Below are 25,165 nucleotides of genomic sequence, written 5' to 3' on the forward strand. Positions count from 1 at the left end.
TTTCATGCTGATTCTCTAAACAACATGTACTTCTTGGCCAACAGAGGTATGACCTCTGTAGCATGACAAAGCACGCTTGACATCTTATTTACTACTACTAAAATATTTGTTATTGTGGTATTTTTCCCTAACCTACTGAGTTGGAAAATCATATGTTATGTGGACTCATTTTCGTAAACTGCTTGCGTGGTCTGACTCAAAGCTTCAACTTGCCAGTATTTCCTCTCATTACTTCCAGCCTCTGCATTTATACATTCATTCATTCACATGTTCTGTAAATCTCATAAACAAGGACAGACTTTGGGTACATGGACCAAGTCAAGTTACACATCAATAGACAGAAGCAGCCACTGCAAGCTGCTACTGTATAGTGCATTAATAACAAATAATGACTTGCTCTAATTTACTCACACAGATAATTATATCTAAACCACTTTATATATGAAATCAAACAACTGAAACTCCACTTTACACATGTTATGCACAGTAGGAAAAAAAAAATTTACACTGAAAAAGCCACATCACCTCATCTTCTTCTGCTCAGCTGCTTGTTTTATATAATGCTTCAAACAAAGAATATATGTAACATTGTACATTCCACTATCATCTGTCTATATACTCACAGGATCAATAACTGTTTAGCATAAACATTAGAGTTAACATCCCTGAGCTGAAATGTTCTAATAAATTGTAGAAGATGCCTAATAGCAATAGACACAGCTGCAGCAATTACTGGAGAAACAACAAATGTTAACTTAGACAGCACAGAGGATAATCATGCATTTGTGCTTTTCCATAAGAATCTTGTTACAGAAGAAACCCCATACTACAGGAAACTTAAAACCCTAAAGGTATTTCTACAGATGTGCTATACATAACAGAATGTCATTTGGAAATAACAGAAAATGAACAGACGATCCAAAATGGAAACATGTCAGTATTGTATTACTCTAAGCCTAATACAAGGAAAAGGAAGTGGCTGTATGCACAAAATGTGAATAAAGTACCAGGCCATAGACGTGAATGAATACTCCATTGAGCAGCTCTTACAGTGCTGTATTTCAATAACAAATTTTGAAACATACCGATAACAGTTCCGCAGGGTGCAGATACAGGACCCCAACAGCAATTTTTTAAAACTTCATTGGAAGTTAGATTTTGTACTTGTAATACTGAGTAGAAATAATATAACTGTATGTGAAAATTTCAATATTAATTTAATTTTGTGTAGTTCTGATAGAGGGCCAACTAGAGGGCCGTCTTTGGTTTGATGCCTGTAGCAAAATTCCCAGCAACAAATGAAGGCCATAGGACATCAAAACATATTTTTCTAGGAAGAGAGATCTTTATTTAACACAAAGAAATAGTTCTAATCAAGACTTAAAATGCGTTATAAGCAGTATTGCAAAATTCCTCAGGGTGTGTTGTGTGTCCTACATACATCAGACAAGAAATTCAAAATTACAAACCAGCTAAGGATAATTTGGAGCATTATTGATATGTAGTCACAAACTCAGAAAGGAAAATGATACTGAACTCTCATATAACTGCAGTAGTCATGCAAGTGATATGGAATTCATGACATTAACTACTAAATTCAATGAAGTGTTTCTAACTGTAGATGAAAACAAGGGTATACAAATGGTCCACAAAAGCAGATCCAATAAACTTGCTTACAAAGGCAATACCTATTCCACAACCAAAAAGCAGGTTTGGTACTCATCTGCTAGAGAGATTACAAATCATTGGGTCATTAAAAGAGAGTAACTCTTCTGTCTACAATGATATCTCGGCTATAGTACTAAAATTTTTTGCAGACTTGGTAGCACCACCTTTTAATTTAAATACTTAAATATAAATACTTTATTTAGCATCCTTGTATCTCATCATTATAAAAATGATATAGGATTTCTCATACATTATATGCCCATAAATAAAATGTTATTACATATAACATAAAGCCATATGCGTAACAACATTCATAATATGCTAAATTAGAATAATAGATGAATAAAATTTAGTTTTTAATGAGCATTTTGGGTCATTACGATGAAGGAAATAAGCTACTGTATATTGAATGCTGGTGACTAAGTATTCCTTGACACTATAAAAATTCTTGCTAATTAACATTTTTTTAAAGTTTGTTTTTGAATATGTGGAATTTTGGTATACTTTTAATTTCCTTTGGTAGTGCACTAAATAAGATTTTTGGCAGATAAACAACACTTTTTTGATACATAGCTTTTGTGTGACTTTATCTATGAAAGTCGTCTCTATTTCTCGTTTTGTAGTTATGAACTTGACTGTTTAACAAAGAAAGTTCCTGGTGTGCCTTGATAAAACATATACTTTCATAAATATAGATACATGGTAGAGTCATCATTTGTAGTTCCTTGAAAACTTTTTTTAGATGATTTTCTGTGTGTCATACCTCTGATTATCCTTATTGCCTTCTTTTGAAGTACAAATTGAGTGTTTGGCCAAACTGGTATTCCCCCAAAATATGATACCATATCTTAGTGTGCTATGTACGAGTGCAAAGTATGAACACAACACTGCATCAACACTACAGGAATTTTTTAGTGTTCTAAGAACATAACAATACTGACTTAATTTTTTGTTTAACATTTCTGTGTGTTTCTCCCACATTAAATATCCATCTAACCATAATCCTAAAAATTTAGTGTGTGTGTGTGGGGGGGGGGGCTTGCTTTGTCTTACACTGCTCAAGTTTTACAGTTAGGTGAGTTTTTACTTTGTTTGTTATATGTCTGATGTTCATCCAAACTGTTTTTTTGTCATTAACAATTAATTTGTTGTTTGTAAACCACATGTTTGCTTCTTCTGTGGCTACTTTGACTCTCTCCAGTAAGTCAGTTTCATTTTTAGCTTTGACAAATAGACTGGTGTCGTCAGCAAACAATACTGCATCTGCTGTTGATAAATGGCTTGGCAAATCACTATAAATGTTAAGAACAGCAATGGCCCCAATACAGACCTCTGCGGCACGCCATACCTGACTATTTGGTATGTCGATAAGTAGACTTTACCCGCATGCTGTATCTCTAGCTTCTGATACCTATTAGAAAGATATGATCTGAACCAATCATGTGCTACTCCACGAACCCTGTAGCAATATAGTTTCCTGAGCAGTAAATTATGGTCAATGAAATCGAAAGCCTTAGATAGGTCCAAAAACAGTCCACAGTTTAGTTCATTTTTGTCTACAGAATTTATGAACAGTTTTAAAAAGTTATAAATTGCTGTGTCAGTTGACCAATTTTTCCAAAAACCGTTTTGCCCTTTAACTAGAATTTGATTTTTATTAAGAAAATGAGACAGTCTTTCATGCATTACTCTTTCAATTACTTTTGAAAATCCAGATAACAATGATATAGGCTGGTAACTGATAACATAAGACTGGTCACCCTTCTTGTAAATAGGTTTGACAATCGATTTCTTTAGTTTTTCTGGGAAGATTCCTGTGCTAAATGACATGTTAATCATGTCAGCAAACGAGGAATCTATGTATCTTTCACTGTTCTTTATTACTTTGTCTGCTAGCATAAGAAGTGGTCTTCTTCAAATCTCATAACATATATCTATAATATAATCTCAAAATAATTAACATAATTATCAGTTTGAGTACATTAGCACTAGTCAATCAGTTGCTAGGGTACTTCACAGAAGTAGCCAGCCGTGGTGGCTTATGCCTGTTAATATACAACTCGACTCGTTCCACATTCGTTAAGGTTCTCCTTCATGAAAGGATTTAAAGAACACGATTTGTGAATGAATGAATAAATTCAAAATCACAAGAAGCAGTAAAATCAGATTTGACTCTGTTTAATACAAGTTTTTATTAGTCTCTACATATTTATTTCCTTAATTTTTGTTTCAGTTTTACTGTGCTAGCCACTCATCTCTATTAGACATTAGAACATGCGCGCGCGTGCGCACACACACACACACACACACACACACACACACACACACACACACACACACTTACCTGTAACGAGTAAATGTCAGATGGTATAGGTGGGACACAGCATTTCTCAATTTTTTTGCACAAGGTATAGAGATTCATTTTTTCACCATAGAATGGTGACTGTAGGGCTGCCAGCTGAAACATGTTTTCAGATACTGTTACTGGAAAGCAATTCGACTACAGTCTAATGTATCATGTGGTTATAAACTTCTGCAGCAACTTACCTCATAAAGGAGGCATCCCATGGACCAAATATCACTTTTAAAGTTGTATCCTTGTTCATACATTCTTTCTGGACTCATATAATAAGGAGTACCAACAAGTGAATGAGCTGCTGTTGTTTTGGAACTGAAAAATCTACTGAGGCCCAAGTCACCAAGTTTTACAACACCTTGTGATGTCATGAAAACATTTGCTGGTTTAATATCTGCAAAGGAAGTGTCAGCACTTACAGCTGTTTAAAATTCTCGGTGAAGTTTCTGAAACTGAGGATGAGTCAGCAAGTTATCTCCCAGTTTCATTGTCACTGGTGAAATCTGGACAACAGGGTGAAGTTACGATGTATCAAAGAGAAAAAAGCAGAAGCCATGGTTTGCAGTACCACTGAATGTGAAAGTAAATGTGATGGTATAGGCAAAATTACATTACATCTGGAGTCTGCAGGCATTACCAAACAGGAGGCACCAGGATACATAACTTGGCTGGTACTGATAAAAAGATATATGGCAACTTCATTAAAGTTAGAGATTGTGCAAAAGAAGTAAGAATGAAATCCTTCAGCTATGGGTAAAGGCAGTGAACATGCAATATACAGCGTGCGTCAGGAGGAAAGGTACATGCTTTGACGGGTGGTACTACTGGTGATTCTGAACAAAAAAACTTCTAATAAACATATGCCTTTTTCTTAACCATCTCTGAGTAAACCAACGGTAGACAAGTGTTTTGTCACCGATTGGAGCTCAGTTTTGCATTCCTATACCTGGGCACAAGCATGTGAAATACAACTGAGAAGGTCCTCTCATGTCCACTCTGCGCTTGTAGACGTCGCTCTTCAGCCGCCCCCGCAAACAGTAATCCAATGGGGTGACCTTGGTGGCCAAATAATGACTCCATGGCAACCGATCCAATGACCAGGATATGTTGTGTTGTGATACTGTGTCACTGACCATGCAGAATGTGTAGGAGCTCCGTCACGGTGAAAGTACATATGAGCTCGTGTTGCCAAAGGGATATCCGAACATATTCTGGTAACAAATTTTGAGGAAACTCAAGATAGTGTGTCCCAGTAAGATGGTTATCTAAAACAACTGGACTGATGAGTTAGTCACCAATAATACTGCACTACACATTGACCGAGAAACATCACTGAAAATTAATTTCCACAGTAGTGCGCACATTTTCATTTGCCCATACATGAGAGTTATGTGTGCGTTGTTGATTCTGCTGTGGGCAAATGTTGAGTTATCAGTGAATGGAATACGTGGAATTAATTGCTCATTGGCAATGATCTATTGACAGAATTCTTGCCAGGCGGCAGCATCTCTTTGATGCAGATGTTGTACAATCTGCCGATGAAAGGGATACAGACCGTACTCGTGTACCGTGCATATCACTCGTGTTTGTGGAATACCAGTTGGGCAGCAATTCTTCTAGAGCTAGTGGTATGGTTGTGTTCCACTACTTGAAGAATGTTCTAGACTTCATTAAGAGTTTGTTGTACAAGATGTTCAGAGACAACATTTATGCTGGGAAGCATACCATACTCAAGCAATCCGTGAAACACCCTGCTAAACACCTTGTTATCTGGAACTCTGCAATTCGGAAATCGTTGTTGGTATTCTCGCACAGCAGCTCTGGAACTCCCATTGGACAAACCATAGACAAACACCATGTCAGCATACTCTGTATGTGTGAAGATCCATGGCATTTTCACTACACAAAACTGTATTTGTTGTTCACGTAACAACACTGTAGCACCATGCACTACAACAAGCACTGTCAGACTGATACTTGATGTAAATAACTGTACCGTGCGCAAGTGAACTGCGTACTGACACGGTTAGTAAGGACGACACTATATGTTTCCCATTCCTAGTTGTTTTCATTGGTTTACCCGGAAATGGTTAAAAAAAAAGGGCATATGTTTATTAGGAGTTTTTTGTTCAGAATCACCCCTAATATCATCCCTCAAAGCTTGCACCTTTCCTCCTGACTCACCCTTTATATCAGGCAATGAATGTTTCAATTTACTTACATCTTGCACCTGGGAAAAAATTTCAAGTGCAGATTAGTATAATCTTAAGTTACTGTTAGAGAATAATGCAGCTTAGACTTATCCTAATATACTACAACAGATGAAATAAATAAGCATTTTTTAATATTCACAAATTCTTCAAATAAGTGAGACAGTTTATAATATTAAAATGCTTATTTTGACAAACAGGGTAAATTTAATTAATAACAAATGTTAAAATTGGAATGCAGACTTGAATCTCTGTCTATTATCCACAGCTTCTGACCTACTCTTGTGAGTCAAAGATGCTGATAATATTTAATCTCACATTTGTTTTTAATTACAGCTCCAATCTTTCTTTCCTTTGTCTTACATGTCATACTCTAGAAACAAGTAATGCAACAATTTTATTTAAGCAATAGATCTTTGACTTTTGTTCTACCATTTAAACACCTTGCATTTTTTATCATTATTATTTTATATGGTTGTTGCCATAAATGCCTGCACTCGACTTTTCTGCAAATTAAATTATTAAATAGTTATACTAACCCCTGTGCATTATGCGTTTTGAGTGCATATGCTCAACAGCACTACACAACTGAACAAAATATTTCCATATAGTCCTTTCAGGTATGAGGCGTCTGTGTTTACGGAAATGTTTTATCATGCGTGAAAGATCCCCAGCATCTGCAAGCTCTAGAACAATGTTGAGCTCATTGTCTTCAATAAAAGATCCCAGATATTTGATGATATTTGGATGGTCCAATTGCTGAAAACAGAATTAAATATTATGAGTTCATACAATGTTTAAGATAAACTCTATGCTTGGTTCCACAGCAACATTAAATTTCTTGAAAGTAATCATTTTCCTGAAGAGAACACTATTTAATAGGCACGTCTCCCCCCCCCCCCCCCCCCACTTACACACACACACACACACACACACACACACACACATACACACATACACACACACACACACTCTGGGCAACTATCCTCTCACATGTAGGTCTATTGTTAAACTGGTTAACTGCAGATTACCAGCTGCTTGCCGAACATACTGTACACCATAGCCAATAACCTCAACTGAGCCATTTGGATATTCACCCATCACCAGCTTCCTTGTACTGCACAAAGCAAAATTGCCTTTTCAGCACACCTTCCATTTTCACAATTGCTGTAGCTTTAAGGTACATTAGTTGTCATCTCATTTCTTTGCTAACACACACACATTTGTCATTTTTCCATTTGCCATCATTATGTTGTAATCACCTTTCCCCAGATACTTCCTCCCTTCTCCCCCCCCCCCCCCCCTCCCCAAATCTCCAAAAACATGCAAGTTGCCAACAGATCTACCACATAATCATATTTTCTTCCTTCTCCTCCTCATCGTCATTGTCATCGTCGTCATCTCCATCATACCTCAAAGAGTATTTTAGGTTATTCAGAATATTCTAGCATACTGTTTATTTTAAGTAGTTATTTGAAGAGTAACTGAGTAAACTGAACCTTCCTAACAGATTAAATCTGTGCGCCAGACTGGGTCACAAACCTGCGACAACTGGCAAGTGAAGCTGTGAGGATGAATTCCTTAAAGTTAGCACATGAAAGTTGGGAAGGAGTATACATAGAAACTAAAGTGAATAGCAAGTTCTCCAATTTTATGTCTGAGTTTAAATTAAAATTTGAAGAAACATTCCCCAAAGCATTAATTCCCACTGGAACACCCACCAACAATAAATGGATTACTAAAGGAATTAGAAAAAATGCTCAAACTTGTAAATACCTAAACTCCATTAAAAAGGACAATAGTGATCCAGTTTTTTTGCACTACTACAAAAGCTACAAAAGAATCTACAGGAAGGTACTCAACACAGCAAAAAAAAAAAAAAAAAAAATAAAAAAAATAAAAAAAAATAAAAAAAATAAAAAAAATTTAAAAAAATAAAAAAATCAGCCAACGACAGGTTCATAAATTTAGCCAATAATAAAAGTAAAGCTACATGGGCTGTAGTGAAACAAGAAACAGGAACTGTGAAGCAGAGAGGTACAAACACACAAATCAGGAACAAGGAAAACTTAGAAAGTAGCCCGAAAGAATTAATAAATTATGTGAATACCTACTTTAGCAGCACTGCAATGAACTTACAGAAAATTTTTCCAAAAGGTGCTAATCAACCAATACAGAAGCATATAGCAAACTCAATGGCATTGCTTCCAACTACTGAGGAGGAAGTATGCAATGTTGTAAGGCAATTAAAGAACAAAAACTCGGCAGGTTTAGATGAAATCCTAATGTGTGTGCTGAAAAAATGTATAAATGGTATCAAAGCTCCACTAACAGAAATCATAAATGAATCCTTCAAAATTGGTTGCTTCCCTAACTATCTGAAGCATACCAAAATTTTACCAGTTCACAAGAAAGATGACGTAGAAAACGTTGAGAACTACAGACCAATAGCCCTATTGTCATGCTTTTCCAAAGTGATAGAAACAATAATGAAAAACAGGTTTTTTAGCTATCTAAGTAAATTCAACCACCTCTGCAATGACCAGCAAAATTTCAGGCGTGGTAGAGGTACAGAATCTGCAATAGCACAATTTACAAAAACAGTTTTAGAAGCACTAGATGAGAACAGCTATGTAACTGGCCTTTTCCTAGACCTGTCTAAGGTATTTGATACAGTTGACCACCAGAAGCTGTCGCATAAATTAGAGGCACTAGGAGTAAGGGGAGTGGTTTCATTTATATCTAGAAAACAGAGAAACAGAGTACGGTCAGTAGAGATCACACATGTCTCTAGTGGATCAAAGTACATTGAGAAACATATATCTGATCTGGGGAAACAGTGCTCAGAATTTACAAACAGTATTTAAAATGCAAAAGAAAGCAATATGAATTACAAAAAAAAGCAGTAAGCGGGCCCACTGCAGAGAACTTTTCAAAATGTTAGAAATTCTAACTGTTTCTTGTGAATTTATATTCCAAACCATAGTGTACAGCAAGAAAAATATAGAAAATTATAGCACAAATAGCAGTTTTCATAACTATAGTACAAGAACAAGTCACTGTCTTCACCTAGACAGGAAGAATAAACAAAAGACTCAAAATAGCTTCTTGTATGAAGGTGTAAAACTGTATAAAAAACTGCCGCAGAAAATAAAAGCAGCACATAACATGTACCGCTTTAGGAAGAATCTTAAATTGTTTTTGCAGGAACACTGCTTTTACACTATAAGTGAATTCCTTAGTATAAAAGATTGTAAATAGCTTTTGTTTCACAATATTTTGATAAGGAGCAAAAATGATTGTAAATAACTTATATGTCACAATGTTTAACTACATGTACCAACAAACTGTATAAATATATGAACGTACGCAACTGACAACATCCATACATTTTAAAATGTCCACGGATGGCTAAATAAATAAATAAATAAATGAGTTGTGCTTGGATAGCTCAGTTAGTAGAGCAGTCTTAATGTACTAGGAAGTTTCAAACTGTCTCTCTCTCTCTCTCTCTCTCTCTCTCTCTCTCTCTCTCTCACACACACACACACACACACACACCACTGCAGAGTGAAAATTCATTCTGGAACCTAGTTAATTAACACATTCCAGTCGCTACCCATAGGTACGTTGTGACCTCCCCAACAGTCTGCACTCAAAGAACCTCTGAGTGTGGCTTTCCCGATTATTACCTCATGATGTGTTATTTCTGACCATTGGTGGGTTAAGTCAGTTGTTCACTCTTTTAGTACTTTAGAGAGCCCCTAAATGGATATTCCTGCTTCCACAAAGTGCTACGTGACTCAAAAAACATATTACACGCACAATCAGTTCCCACACATTTGTTGTCACAAAAGTTTTGTCGTAAAATGGGGACAGTTTGACTGATGATGACATTCTGAGGCTGCGTGAAGAATGTTTTGGAAATTGATGTATAATGGTTTTAAATCAATGACACTATTCTGAAACATACAGTAATTCACTTGAATCCTTCATTTTAAGCAGGAGTCATACAATGAAGTTGAAAAAGCTTACGATGTCTGGGGGACTGCAGCAGTCACTGTGGCCCAACTGGACTGTGTAGCAGTAAAACCACATCAATACAGGAGTATTGTGACTGTGGGAATGGTGGTTCCTGATGAAATGTTCCTATAAAATATTAACGACAGCCAACCATCACATACGAAAGCACTTATTTTTTGTTGCATTATGTCCATGCTTATCACAATCCAGGGACACTAGACAGGTAGAACACTGTTAGTATATTTGAAGTGTCTGAAGATTTAAATAATTTGAAATGGAGGAGGATGAAATTTTCTTATCTATGACAAACCTAACTTTATGTACAACCAAGTAAATGAATATGTACAGTTATCCAAAGAAATATTATATTTAAATTTAAAGAGAAGCAATATAATATGTTACATTAATCCAGCATCAGTTGTGTTCTACGTCATATTCTACACGTATCCACAATCAATTTTGAACACGATATTAAACAAGTCTGGATGCTAAACACTTTAATGGCTCTCTTGAGTACCTACAGACAAACCTGAACGTAATACATGTACATTATGAAGTGGAACCCAAGTTATACAAAACACCTCTAAAAATTGCAAGACCACAAATAAAACTGTACTGCACAGAAATAATTCAAAAGCCAAGATTGTGCGGGGCTCTGGCCAGCAGGGAGAGGTGAATGTCCGACCTTGATTTCTTTCCCAGCCACCAACTCAACAGTCTACATGCAGCTCATTTTCAACAATATAGCATTTAAGTTGTTTATTTCCAGTGACTGTATGTTTTTGTGCTATTGTGACTAAGGGGAAAGATGTTGTGATTACTTTCACTGATAAATTAGCTGTTATCAAAGAAGTTGAAGAAGGAAGTTTATTGAAAACTGCTGTAGCTAGTTACAGAGTTGCTGTTTCCTTTGTTCTGAATGGGTGAAGTCTTAATCTACATTTCTAGAACAAGCTGCAAAACTTATCAAATAAAAACACTGAAACCATCTGACTTTGAAAAAAGTGTGTGAAGCTCTTTATCTTTGGTTCATCCAGAAATGAGGAAAAGGCATGCCTCTGATGGGGCTGATAGTGCAAGAAAAAGCTAAGATGTTAGCTGAGTTGTTAGCTGAGAAAGAAAAAGAATTTTTTCCATGCTATTTGTGTTTAGACAGGTTTAAAAATGGATATAGCATTCAGCAACTGAATGTATGAGGAGAAAAGTTATCTGCAGACCCAACTGTGGTTTGTGTTTTCAAAACTGAGTTTTAAGATTACACTCAAGACCAGATTAAGGACCAAATTTACAACGCCGATGAAATGAGTATTAATTTCAAGAGGTTGCCTACAAAATCCCTAATTTCCTCAAAAGAAACATCTGCTCCAGGGCACAAAATGAAAAAAGTATTGATAACTGTTCTTTTGGTATTAAATGCCACTGACACACACAGATTGCAAACCCCCACCTCCCACAATGTGTATGAGGATGTCAAAAAATCATGAGCCTTGAAGGATGTTGCCTGAAATGTGCTAACCTTTTTTCATAGGACCCAAAAAAATTCTTGATTTGTCTTACGATCTCAACATGGTTTAGTGATCAGTTTGTACTGAAAGTTTTTAACTGACAAAGGTCTGTAAAAAAAAAAAAAACAATCTTATTAATTGAAAATGTGCCAACACATCCCTGTGATTTAAAAAGTGGCACTACTGCTGTATGTTTCCTTCCCCAAGATGTTATCAGTCTAATTCAACCAATGGATTGGGGCATAATATCTATATTTAAATTGAAATGCAGTGTGCTATTTTTGAGACCCAACCTGCACAATAGTATCTTATGAAACAAAATCATGAACAAAGCGCTGAAGGTAGTAAATATGAAGCACATATTTATTGGTGTGCACAAACCTGGGTTAATGTGAAAGCAGAAACTCTTTAAATGTGCCGGAGGAAACTGTATGAGGGGGCTCGAAAGAGATTGCTTAGATAATTTTAAAAACTGGGCACCAATGGTAAAAAGATTCCCGGATGCGAAGAGGGGTTGTGTGTGAGGTGGATGAATGGGTTGTGGATGATTTGCTATACCTATGGTGTTATCTTTTAGGGTATCCTAAAATTTATTGAACAATGGAGGGAGTCAACGCCAGCTGGCATCCTTCTACTGAAAAGACAGCAGGCCATGGTTGCTTGGAAATGTTTCGAGGATTGCAAGAAACAAACACAAATTACTGACAAGGAAAGTTGCTACTCACCATATAGCGGAGATGCTGAGTCGTGATATGCACAATAAAACAATACATACAATCATAGCTTTCGGCCATTCAGGCCTTTTGTCAGCAGTAGGCACACACACACACACACACACACACACACACACACACACCTCTGCAGTCTCAGAGAGCTGAAACTACACTTGTGTGTATCTTTCTATCGGTTCTCCCTTCTGTTCCAGTCTCGTATTGTTCGTGGAAAGAAGGATTGTCGGTATGCCTCTGTGTGGGCTCTAATCTCTCTGATTTTATCCTAATAGTCTCTTCGCGAGATATACATAGGAGGGAGCAATATACAGCTTGACTCCTTGGTGAAGGTATGTTCTCGAAACTTCAACAAAAGCCCATACTGAGCTACTGAGCATCTCTCCTGCAGAGTATTCCACTGGAGTTTATCTATTATCTCCGTAATGCTTTCGCAATTACTAAATGATCCTGTAACGAAGCGCGCTGCTCTCTGTTGGATCTTCTCTCTCTCTTCTATCAACCCTATCCGGTACAGATCCCACACTGCTGAGCAGTATTCAAGCAGTGGGCGAACAAGCGTACTGTAACCTACTTCCTTTGTTTTCGGATTGCATTTCCTTAGGATTCTTCCAATGAATCTCAGTCTGGCATCTACTTTACTGACGATCAACATTCCATTTTAAATCACTCCTAATGCCTGTGCCCTTTTCCAATCCTTTGGAACGCTACGCTCTTCTAGAGACCTATGGTACACTGCTGCAAGAAGGGGGCAAGTTCCTTCACATACTCTGTGTAAAATTGAACTGGAATCCCGTCAGGTCCAGTAGCCTTTCCTCTTTTGAGCGATTTTAATTGTTTCTCTATCCCTCTGTCATCTATTTCGATATCTACCATTTTGTCATTTGTGCAACAATCTAGAGAAGGAACTACAGTGCAGTCTTCCTCTGTGAAACAGCTTTGGAAAAAGACATTTAGTATTTGGCCTTTAGTCTGTCATCCTCTGTTTCAGTACCATTTTGGTCACAGAGTGTCTGGACATTTTGTTTTGATCCACCTACCGCTTTGACATTAAGACCAAAATTTCTTAGAATTTTCTGCCAAGTCAGTACATAGAACTTTAGTTTCGAGTTCATTGAATGCCTCTCGCATAGCCCTCCTCACACTACATTTCGCTTCGTGTAATTTTTGTTTGTCTGCAAGGCTTTGGCTATATTTATGTTTGCTGTGTAGTTCCCTTTGCTTCCACAGCAGTTTTCTAACTCGGTTGTTGTACCACAGTGGCTCTTTTCCATCTCTTACAATCTTGCTTGGCACATACTCATCTAATGCATATTGTACGATGGTTTTGAACTTTGTCCACTGATCCTCAACACTATCTGAACTTGAGACAAAACTTTTGTGTTGAGCCATCAGGTACTCTGAAATCTGCTTTTTGTCACTTTTGCTCAACAGAAAAATCTTCCTACCTCTTTTAATATTTCTATTTACAGCTGAAATCATCGATGCAGTAATCACTTTATGATTGCTGATTCCCTGTTCTGCATTAACTGTTTCAAATAGTTTGGGTCTGTTTGTCACCAGAAGGTCTAATATGTTATCGCCACGAGTTGGTTCTCTGTTTAACTGCTCAAGGTAGTTTTCAGATAAAGCACCCACCCGTTATGAATGTTTGAGTCTCCCAGTCTATATCCGGCAAATTAAAATCTCCACCCAGAACTATAACATGGTGGGGAAATCTACTCGAAATATTTTCCAAATTATCCTTCAGGTGCTCAGCCACAACAGCTGCTGAGCCAGGGGGCCTATAGAGACATCCAATTACCATGTCTGGCCAGCTTTAACCGTGACCTTCACCCAAATTATTTCACATTTCGAATCTCCATCAATTTCCTTCAATACTATTACACTTCTTGTCGCTATAAACACGCCTCCCCTTTCACTGTCCAGCCTGTCTCTGCGGTATACATTCCAACCTGAGTTTAAAATTTCATTACTGTTTACATCTGGTTTCAGCCAACTTTCTGTCCCTAGGACTATGTGGGCATTGTGACCGTTTATTAATGAGAGCAGTTCTGGGACCTTTCTGTAGACGCTCCTGCAGTTTTCTATTACCACATTAATATAGTTATTCCCTGTTGCCTTTTGCCTGCTCCTACCTTGCCGCGTCTCAGGAGGCATCTTGTCAGGCCCAGGGAGGGAATTCTCTAACCTAAAAAACCCACATGTTCCCTCCACACGTACTCCGCTACCCTTGTAGCCGCTTCCGGCGTATAGTGCACGCCTGACCTATTCAGGGGGACCCTAATTCTCCACCCGATAGCGGAGGTCGAGAAATTTGCACCCCAGATCTCCGCAGAATCATCTCTGGTTTAAGCCTTCCACTCGGCTCCAAAGCAGAGGACCGCGATCGGTTCTGTGAACGATACTACAAACAGTTAGCTCAGATTCCACCCCGCGAGCGAGGCTTTCCTTCTCTGGTATTGTTACATTCCATCATAGATTTCCCATTGTTTGACAGAAATTACAGAGTTTTTTTGAATGAGTAATTTATATGCTACAAACTACTAAGTACAGTATATTGTATACCTATGTAATATGATCCTAAAAATGTAATTTCATCTTTAGTAAAGTAACTAAGTAAGTAAGTAAGTGTTGCCTACAAAGAAATCCTTTCAAAAATACATACTGTAATTACAATACAAAACGCTACAGTATGTATTTAGGTGTCCATGAAATAACCAGAAAAAACTGTTATCTCAAACAGCTTCCCCCTTTGGTTTGGTTAACAAGGGTTGTACCGTGTTTATATTTTTACATATATTAATTTCTTAAGTTTTCAGGTAACTTTTGGTCAATAACGTAGCATGAAGGGTTTGAAGAAAAAAAGGCAATGAATTTTAGAAAGCTACAAGCTATGTTTAAATAATGATTCCCGTGGAGGCCCGGGAAAAGAATAGGCCTTCGGTATGTTCTGCCAGTCGTAAAAGGCGACGAAAAGAACAAACCACTAATAGGGCTAACCCCCCTTTTAGTGTGATTAGTTGGTTCAGGACAGAACTAAAGAAGCCTTGGACAAGCGCCGTCATGGTCGGGGATGACGCTTGAACCCTATGCCCGCCCACAATGGTAACGACACTGCTAGCCAACTGGAAAATGATTTAAATCCAAATAGAGGTGATTTGCAGGATATGCTTCCTGCAACCACCCTAGAAGGAAAACAAAGGCAGAGGATGAGATGGTCAGATGAAGTTAATCAACACCTCATGTTCTGTTATTACCAAGCAACAAACCTAGGAACCAACACAACTGGATACAGATCACAAGTATACACAACATTTATTATCAGATACCCAGAATTAAAATTTTTAACAGAACAACGTCTAGCTGATCAGATCCGTGTAATAATAAAAATTAACAGGATACCCCAGTCAGAATTAGAACACATCAAACAACAAGTACAACAAATACTGGAACAAAATAATGTGCAATCAGAAGAAGAAGAAAATACAGTAATGGACTCAAACATCCCAGAGCAAACAAATAAAGAACAACACGCATCAATTAAACAATCAGAGGAAAACGAAATCTTAAGACAGCCACCAGAACAAGCACAAATAGAACACGAAGTGACACACATGTTAGATATAGAAGAAAAATTTCAGCTGACATATATAGAATACAAAGACACAAATACAGACATTAAACCATTCTTGCATAGACCGCCAAATAACCCACAAGTCGAAACAACAATAAAAACTATCAACACAATCATACACAACAAAATAAATGAAAACACAACTATGGAAGAGTTACAACTACTGGTTTATATAAGAGCACTCACTACACTAAATATACACACTAGGCAGAGATCAAAACCAACCAACACACAGAAGAAACCCACAAAACCAGCATGGCAACACAGGCTACAGATCAGAATAGAAAAACTGAGAAAAGACATCAGACAGCTAACACAATTTATAAGAAATGAAATGTCAGAAAAAAAAAAACGAAAAAAGTTAGGTAAAATCTCACAACAAGAAGCGATAGAGCAATTAGATGAAAAGAAGCAGAAATTACAAGCATTGGCCAAACGACTTAGAAGATACAAAAAAAGTGCAAATAGAAGGAAACAAAACCAAACATTCAACACAAACCAAAAGAAATTTTACCAGACAATAGATAACACACACATTAAAATAGACAATCCACGAAACATAACAGACATGAAACACTTCTGGAGCAACATATGGTCAAACGCGGTACAACATAACAGGCATGCACGGTGGATACAAGCAGAAACAGATACATACAAGATGATACCACAAATGCCTGAAGTGATACTTTTGCAACATGAAGTCACCCAAGCAATTAATTCTACTCACAATTGGAAAGCCCCTGGAAAAGATAAAACAGCAAATTTCTGGCTAAAGAAGTTCACCTCAACACATTCACATCTAACTAAATTAGTTAACATATCTAAAAACAAAGATGATGTGACTTACCAAACGAAAGCGCTGGCACGTCGATACACACACAAACAAACACAAACATACACACAAAATTCTAGCTCTTGCAACCAACGGCCGCCCCGCCAGGAAAGAGGGAAGGAGAGGGAAAGACGAAAGGATTCGGGTTCCAAGGGAGAGGGCAAGGAGTCACTCCATTGCAGACCCATACACATTCCCTGATACACTTACACATGGAATAACTTATCTGAAACCTAAAGATCAAGCAGACACACCAAACCCAGCTAAATATCGCCCCATAACATGCCTACCAACAATATACAAAATATTAACTTCAGTCATTACACAGAAATTAATGACACATACAACACCGAACAAAATTATAAATGAAGAACAAAAAGGCTGTTGCAAAGGAGCACAAGGATGTAAAGAGCAACTGATAATAGATGCCGAGGTGACATATCAAGCTAAAACTAAACAAAGGTCGCTACACTACGCATATATTGATTACCAAAAAGCTTTTGATAGTGTACCCCACTCATGGTTACTACAAATATTGGAAATATACAAAGTAGATCCTAAATTGATACAGTTCCTAAACATAGTAATGAAAAATTGGAAAACCACACTTAATATCCAAACAAATTCAAATAATATCACATCACGGCCAATACAGATTAAGTGTGGAATACACCAAGGAGACTCATTAAGTCCTTTCTGGTTCTGCCTTGCTCTGAACCCACTATCCAACATGCTAAATAATACAAATTATGGATACAATATTACTGGAACATACCCACACAAAATCACACATTTGCTATACATGGCTGATCTAAAACTACTGGCAGCAACAAATCAACAACTCAATCAATTACTAAAGATAACAGAAGTATTCAGTAATGATATAAATATGGCTTTTGGAACAGACAAATGTAAGAAAAATAGCATAGTCAAGGGAAAACACACTAAACAAGAAGATTATATATTGGATAATCACAGCGACTGCATAGAAGCGATGGAAAAAACAGATGCCTATAAATATCTAGGATACAGACAGAAAATAGGAATAGATAATACAAATATTAAAGAAGAACTAAAAGAAAAATATAGACAAAGACTAACAAAAATACTGAAAACAAAATTGACAGCAAGAAACAAGACAAAAGCTATAAATACTTATGCTATACCAATATTGACCTACTCATTTGGAGTAGTGAAATGGAGTAACACAGACCTAGAAGCGCTCAATACACTTACACGATCACAATGCCACAAATATAGAATACATCACATACATTCAGCAACAGAAAGATTCACATTAAGCAGAAAGGAAGGAGGAAGGGGATTTATCGACATAAAAAACCTACATTATGGACAGGTAGACAATTTAAGAAAATTCTTTCTAGAACGAGCAGAAACTAGCAAAATACACAAAGCAATCACTCATATAAATACATCGGCTACACCACTGCAATTTCATAACCACTCCTACAACCCTCTAGATCACATAACATCAACAGATACGGAGAAAGTAAATTGGAAAAAGAAAACACTACATGGCAAGCACCCGTATCATTTAACACAGCCACACATCGATCAAGACGCATCCAACACATGGCTAAGAAAAGGCAATATATACAGTGAGACGGAAGGATTCATGATTGCAATACAGGATCAAACAATAAACACCAGATATTACAGCAAGCATATTATTAAAGATCCCAATACCACAACAGATAAATGCAGACTTTGCAAACAACAAATAGAAACAGTAGATCACATCACAAGCGGATGTACAATACTAGCAAATACAGAATACCCCAGAAGACATGACAATGTAGCAAAAATAACACATCAACAGCTTGCCTTACAACATAAACTTATAAAACAACATGTTCCCACATACAAGTATGCACCACAAAATGTACTGGAGAATGATGAATACAAATTATACTGGAACAGAACCATTATAACAGATAAAACAACACCACATAACAAACCTGACATCATACTCACCAATAAAAAGAAGAAATTAACACAACTAATGAAATATCCATACCCAATACAACAAATATACAAAAGAAAACAGGAGAAAAAATTGAAAAATACATCCAACTGGCTGAGGAAGTCAAGGACATGTGGCATCAGGATAAAGTTGACATTATACCAATTATACTATCAACTACAGGAGTCATACAATATCCACCAGTACATCAATGCAATACAGCTACATCCAAACTTATATATACAACTACAGAAATCCGTAATTATTGATACATGTTCAATCACCCGAAAGTTCCTAAATGCAATATAACATATACCGTACAGTTAAAAGGAGGTCACGCTTGATCAAGGTCCGCGTCACTTTCCATTTTTGACTAGACATAACATCTGAGAAAAGGAAGAAATAATAATGATGTTGAGGTAATTATGGTAATGCACAATGTGACACACATAATACAATGCAACTGGTAATTTAAAATAACAGTGCACTAGTTTTCAGCATTATAAAATTACATTACAATTGATAAATTCCTTTATATCATAGACTGAATGAGCAACTAACCAGTCATCTATAGGCTTAGCATACATCCAGGATTAGCCTGGAGATTCCTGATTTTTTAGTGGTGTGCAGGGTTACAAAAATGTCTACGATTTGAGATTTTATGGCCTGGTAAAGATCTTTTTTAGACATATTATGTTCGAGTTTGCCTTTTTAAACATATTCTTACAACCATATACCTCTCTCAGTTGGCCTTTGAGCAAGCACTGATGTCAACGGGGCGACATGGCTACCAATTCCACCACAACTTTTCACTTAGCCATTTGGTAACACAACAGGGGCAATGTGTTTATGTTGTTTTCATGTGCAAAGAAACTCATCTACACACTTTTGATCATTTTACTTCAATTTGTTTTTTATCTTATTGTTTGGCAATGTGCAAAAGAAAGTGTGTGTTTAATGTTAACCTGCAACATGAATACAAATTTTTGAGATTTATTATGCGTTGAAAGTAACATTTAATGTGTTTATTGCACACTCTATACTGGAGAATTTTCTGTTGTACACACAGGAAATGGTGATATTAAAGACCATGTGAAAACAGCTAAACATAGGAGTGCTATTAATGCTAGTGCTTCACCAAGAGAAGCCAAATATGGCAATAACAGTGATCTGAAGTGTGCTCCTAAAGAGGCTACATTTTCCTACCAAACTACTAGACATGAACTTACAGCCAGTTTCAAAACATCAAACTGCTTATCTAAACTACTTAAAAAGTTATGTGACTGAAAATTTTCCAGCCAGAACCAGAATCAAAGCAATTATGGTTATATCTAGTGAAAAGTGCAACTGAATAAATAAAGTTTAATGTTTCAGTGAACACTTTAGATTTTTAAGTAATTTCAAATATATATCCTGGGTTGGGCAGAAAGAGCAATGTAATCCTAGTTGTGTAGTGTTTATTAGAATGCTTGTTCTGATAATCATTTACAATGTTTTAAAGCTTACTACTAAATTATAGTGTTCCATGAGTTCATAGACAGTCTGTGGTATGGAGTACAACGCATCTATTGCTTCTTACAGTGTAACAATGTACATTTCAGCATTTTACTTCTGGTACCTCATTTACAAACAGAGGTTTACTGTGTGGACTACATGAAAAACCAGCAATTGTGCTAATGGCTTTCTTCTTGAGTATTAAGTTGTCATGCTTACAGCTGGACTTAACACTGTAAAATAATACTATTTTTTACGATATTATGCTTTGGAAAAATTTTAAACGCAGGATATTCTAATATATGTATATTTCAGGTACACAATCTGTAAGTCACTTTGACAAATAAATTACTCTGAGCAACTTAACACTAATATATTTCATATACTGACTCCAACATAATATATGATATTTCATCATCTAGATTTATTTCCAAAAACTTGAAATAACTTGGATCATCTGACAGAAGCTTGTCAGTTAGACTAAAAACGATCTGCTGACTTTCGTTTCCATTCAGCAAGAATCAGTTTGCTTTATGTCAATATTAAGTAACTGTCTTAGCAACACAAGTTTTGAGGCTACTGAAGTCATCACTACTGCAAAGAAAAACTGTATCACCTATATATCAGATGATGCATGTAGTTGGTTGGTTGTTTGGGGTTTAAGGGACCAAACAGCAAGGTCATCAGTCCCTTGTTTCAAATGTGGCCCATTCCGCTAGTGTGACATCTCAGGAAAGTCAGAACAATAAAAGGGAAAAGACTAAAAATGTAAAAGGGCAGTCATGTTGTCAATGGTAAAAACAAAATGAGGTCTCAGCGACCTGCCCCAACACCAGAGAGAGATTAAAAACCTTAAAACTGAGAATAAAAACCACTTTCCCGGAGGAAACCGAGAACCAGAGAGACCATCCAGGAATTGTCAGCCAACATCAAAGGTAAAGTGCGGTAGAGCCTGTACTTAGCACGCAGAGCCAAAAGAAGGGGGCATTCAACCAAAATGTGGGCTACTGACTGGAAGGCTCCACAACCACAAAGTGGGGGTGGCTCATCACGCAAAAGAAAACCATGGGTCAGCCTGGTATGGCCAATGTGGAGACGACACAGTGTGATCGAGTCCTTTCGGGAGAGGCGAAAGGAAGAACGCCACGGGCCTGGTGTCACCTTAATCACACAAAGTTTATTAGACAGGGGAGTAGCCTCCCAAGAATTGGCCCATGACTGTGCGAAGTGGGATTTGATGTGAAGCCGTAAATCCGCTGCAGGAGGGGTTACAGAAAACGGGGGGTAAGTGACTGCTCCCCCAGCCAAACGATCAGCGAGCTCATTACCCGGGATACCCACATGGCCAGGGACCCAAAGGATGTCAATGGAACAAGCACCACGGTGAATATCAGTGAGATGGTCATGGATGGCAGAGACCAAGGTATGGCACGAAAAACACCGGTCTATAGCCAGAAGGCCACTCATTGAGTCCGTACATAACAAAATGCGGTTGTGTTGGGACTGTTTAATAAAGATAAGGGCCTGGGAAATGGCCATCAATTCCGCAGTAAACACCCCACATGTAGGTGGCAGCAGATGAACTAAAAACAATACCAACCCGAACCCTGAATGACCGATGGAACAGGAACTGGTGGATAAAAATCGGGAGTGGGCCCTGAAGACCCCACTGATGAAGGGTAAGTAAGATGTGATGGCGCCAGGCCATGTCATAGGCCTTGCGAAGGTCAAAAAATACTGTAACCAAATGGCGGCCCTAGGAAAAAGCCTGCCGAACTGCAGATTCCAAGCGAAGTAAATGATCGATTGGAGACCATCCCTCTCGGAAGCCACACTGGTAAGGGAACAATAGATCCCGAGATTCGAGGACCCAATTGAGCCGATGGGCTACCATCTGTTGAAGTAACTTACAAACAACATTGGTCAGACTAATTGGCCGATAGCTGTCAACAGATAGGGGGTTCTTACCAGGCTTAAGGACATGAACCACGATGCTATCCCTCCACTGAGAAGGGAAGTCACCCTGGAGCCAGATACGGTTAAATACCCGAAGATGATGTTGCCGTTGTGGAGCATTGAGATGTTGAAGCAGTTGGTTATGAATGGAGTCTGGGCCAGGGGCCGTATCATGATAAGAAGATAGAGCAGAAAGAAATTCCCATTCAGTAAAAGGTTCATTGTAAGATTCTGACTCACAAGGGGTAAAACATAAGGTGGAAGCTTCGGCCCGCTGTTTCTGGTGAAGGAAAGCAGCGGGATAGGAGGCTGATGCTGATGCCACTGCAAAATGGGTCGCAAGATGTTCCGCAAGAGCAAACGGGTCCGTACAAAGGCCATCTGGGACGTGAAGGCCTGGGAGGGTGGACTGCCGATGGCAACCTTGGAGAGAGCGAAGTTAGCCCATACCCGTGACAGAGGGACAGTAGAACCGAAGGAAGAAACAAATTGTTCCCAACATATCCACTTGCTCTGTTTGATTAAATAACGGGCTTTAGCGCGAAGGCGTTTAAAGTTAGTAAGGCTGGCTACGGAAGGGTGCCTCTTAAAGTGTTGCAAAGCTCGACAGCGATCACAGATGGCAATGGGAATGGCCATACTCCACCACGGGACTTGCCGGCGACGAAATGGTCCAGATGAGCATGGGACAGCAAGGCTAGCAGCATGAACAATCGTGTCAGACACGTCACGTAGGACATCGTCAATACAACCCAACAAAGAGGGAGAAAACATGACCAGTGCAGTGTATAGAGGCCAATCGGCGCGTTGGAAAGACCAACGAGGTAACCTGTCCATCAGGGAGCGGGAAGGGAGAGAGAGAATCAACGGGAAATGGTCACTATCACAAAGGTGTGGCGACCAGTGTAATGAAGGGAGGAGAGAGGGAGAAGAAAGAGAAAGATCAATGGCAGAAAAGGTACCATGACCGGCACTGAAATGAGTAGGGGAGCCATCATTAAGAAGGCACAAGTCGTGGTCTGCAATAAACTGGTCTATGAGAAGACCTTGTCTAGATGGAAAGGCACTGCCCCACAAGGGATGATGAGCATTAAAATCCCCAAGGAGGAGGAAGGGAGGAGAAAGTTGCTAGAGAAGGGCAGTTAAGGCAGCAGGTATAAGATTCCTGTCGGGAGGGAGATAAAGACTGCAAACCATGACCTCAGAGTCCAGGTGGACTCTAACAGCAACCGCTTCCAATGTAGTTTGAAGAGGAATCCACATGCTAGCAACGTCCGTACGGACCAACGTACAAACGACACCAGAAGCCTGCAGGGGGCCGACCCGATTTCGACAGAAAACACGGAACCCACAGAGGGTCGGTGAGTGATCATCAGTAAAATGAGATTCCTGTAGAACCACACAAGCTGTAGAGTAAGACGAAATAAGGGATTTCAACTCCAGCAGGTGACGGTAATATCCATTACAATTCCATTGGAAAACCACAGAACGATGATTCAAATGGGGGTTGAACAGGCTAAAGCCAGTCATGCTGTCGGGTCACCACCCGTCACCGGCAAGGAGGGGGCGACATCCATGAACAACAGGTCAGAATATGGTTGTGAAGCTGGGGATGGGACCTCTAGTGACACCAGAGGCTCCTTGTCTGGGGACTTATGTTTCTTCTTCTTTTCTGTTTGAGATCGAGGAGGGCTAAGCAGCATAAAAGAGCCAGCTGCAGCAAGATCGGGAACAGAAAGAGATCGGGCGACCTGGGGGCCAATAGACCATGGTTCTCGTGGTCGTCGCATGGCAGGAGACCTTTGGCCTGGAAGGTGCCAGGAAGGGGTATCCCGGAAGGAGCGCCCTTGACTAGCAGACGCCGAAGATGTGGGACACTTCTCCAGCTGGGGAGTGGGAGCAGCGCCCAGAGGAGAAGGTGTGGGAGCCGCAGGGAGGGGTGGAGGTGAGGGGTCCGGGACTGGGGTAAGGAAGGGGGAGGAAGGGGTGAAGATGTAACCAAAGCGTAACTAGATTTCATGGACACAGGGTGAAGACATGTATACTTCTTACGGGCCTCTGTGTATGTTAAACGATCGAGTGACTTATACTCCTGTATCTTCTTTTCCTTCTTATATACTGGGCAATCTGGTGAATGTGGAGAATGATTGCCCTGACACTTAACACACACAGGAGGGGGAACACAGGGACTCCCCTCATGGAGTGGACGTCCACAGTCACCACAGAGAGGGGCCTGTGAACAGTGGGAAGACACGTGTCCAAAACGCAAGCGCTTAAAACACCTCATAGGAGGTGGGATGTACGGCTTCACATCACATCAATAAACCATAATCTTTACCTTCTCAGGGAGGGTATCCCCTTCAAAGGCCAGGATAAAGGCACCAGTATCAATGCGATTGTCCTTAGGACCCTTCTGAACACGCGGAACAAAGTGAACACCCCGCCGTGCGAGATTGGCCCGAAGTTCCTCATCAGTTTGAAGGATGAGATCCCCGTGAAATATCACATCTTGAACCATATTTAGAGACTGGTGGGGGGTAATGGACACAGGAATTGTGCCAAGATGGGTACAGGCATGAAGGGCCGCAGACTGGGCAGCTGAAGCAGTTTTTATCAGCAACGAACCCGACCACAACTTGCTCAGGGAGTCCACTTCACCAAACTCGTCTTCAATGTGTTCCACAAAGAATAAAGGTTTGGTATTGGTGAAAGTATCCCCATCAGTCATGGTGCAAACCAGATAACGGGGGAAACGTTTCGCCCCTAGCCAAC

At 38.8% G+C, this 25,165-nt stretch overlaps 1 protein-coding gene across 2 annotated transcripts in view; it reads right to left on the minus strand.

Moving 5' to 3' along the window:
• The window catches only part of LOC126262596 (serine/threonine-protein kinase Nek7-like), a 67,003-nt gene that overhangs the window by 24,281 nt on the left and 17,557 nt on the right, over window positions 1–25,165 (minus strand). For both annotated transcript variants that reach the window (XM_049959337.1, XM_049959338.1), the window contains exons 2-4: window positions 6,774–6,993; window positions 4,216–4,418; window positions 4,013–4,126 (exon numbers count right to left, since the gene is read on the minus strand). In XM_049959337.1, coding sequence (XP_049815294.1) covers window positions 4,013–4,126; window positions 4,216–4,418; window positions 6,774–6,993 — 537 coding nt within the window. The remainder of the gene's footprint in view (window positions 1–4,012; window positions 4,127–4,215; window positions 4,419–6,773; window positions 6,994–25,165) is intronic.

Source organism: Schistocerca nitens, chromosome 6 (genome assembly GCF_023898315.1).
Source record: "Schistocerca nitens isolate TAMUIC-IGC-003100 chromosome 6, iqSchNite1.1, whole genome shotgun sequence".
Lineage (NCBI taxonomy): Eukaryota > Metazoa > Arthropoda > Insecta > Orthoptera > Acrididae > Schistocerca > Schistocerca nitens.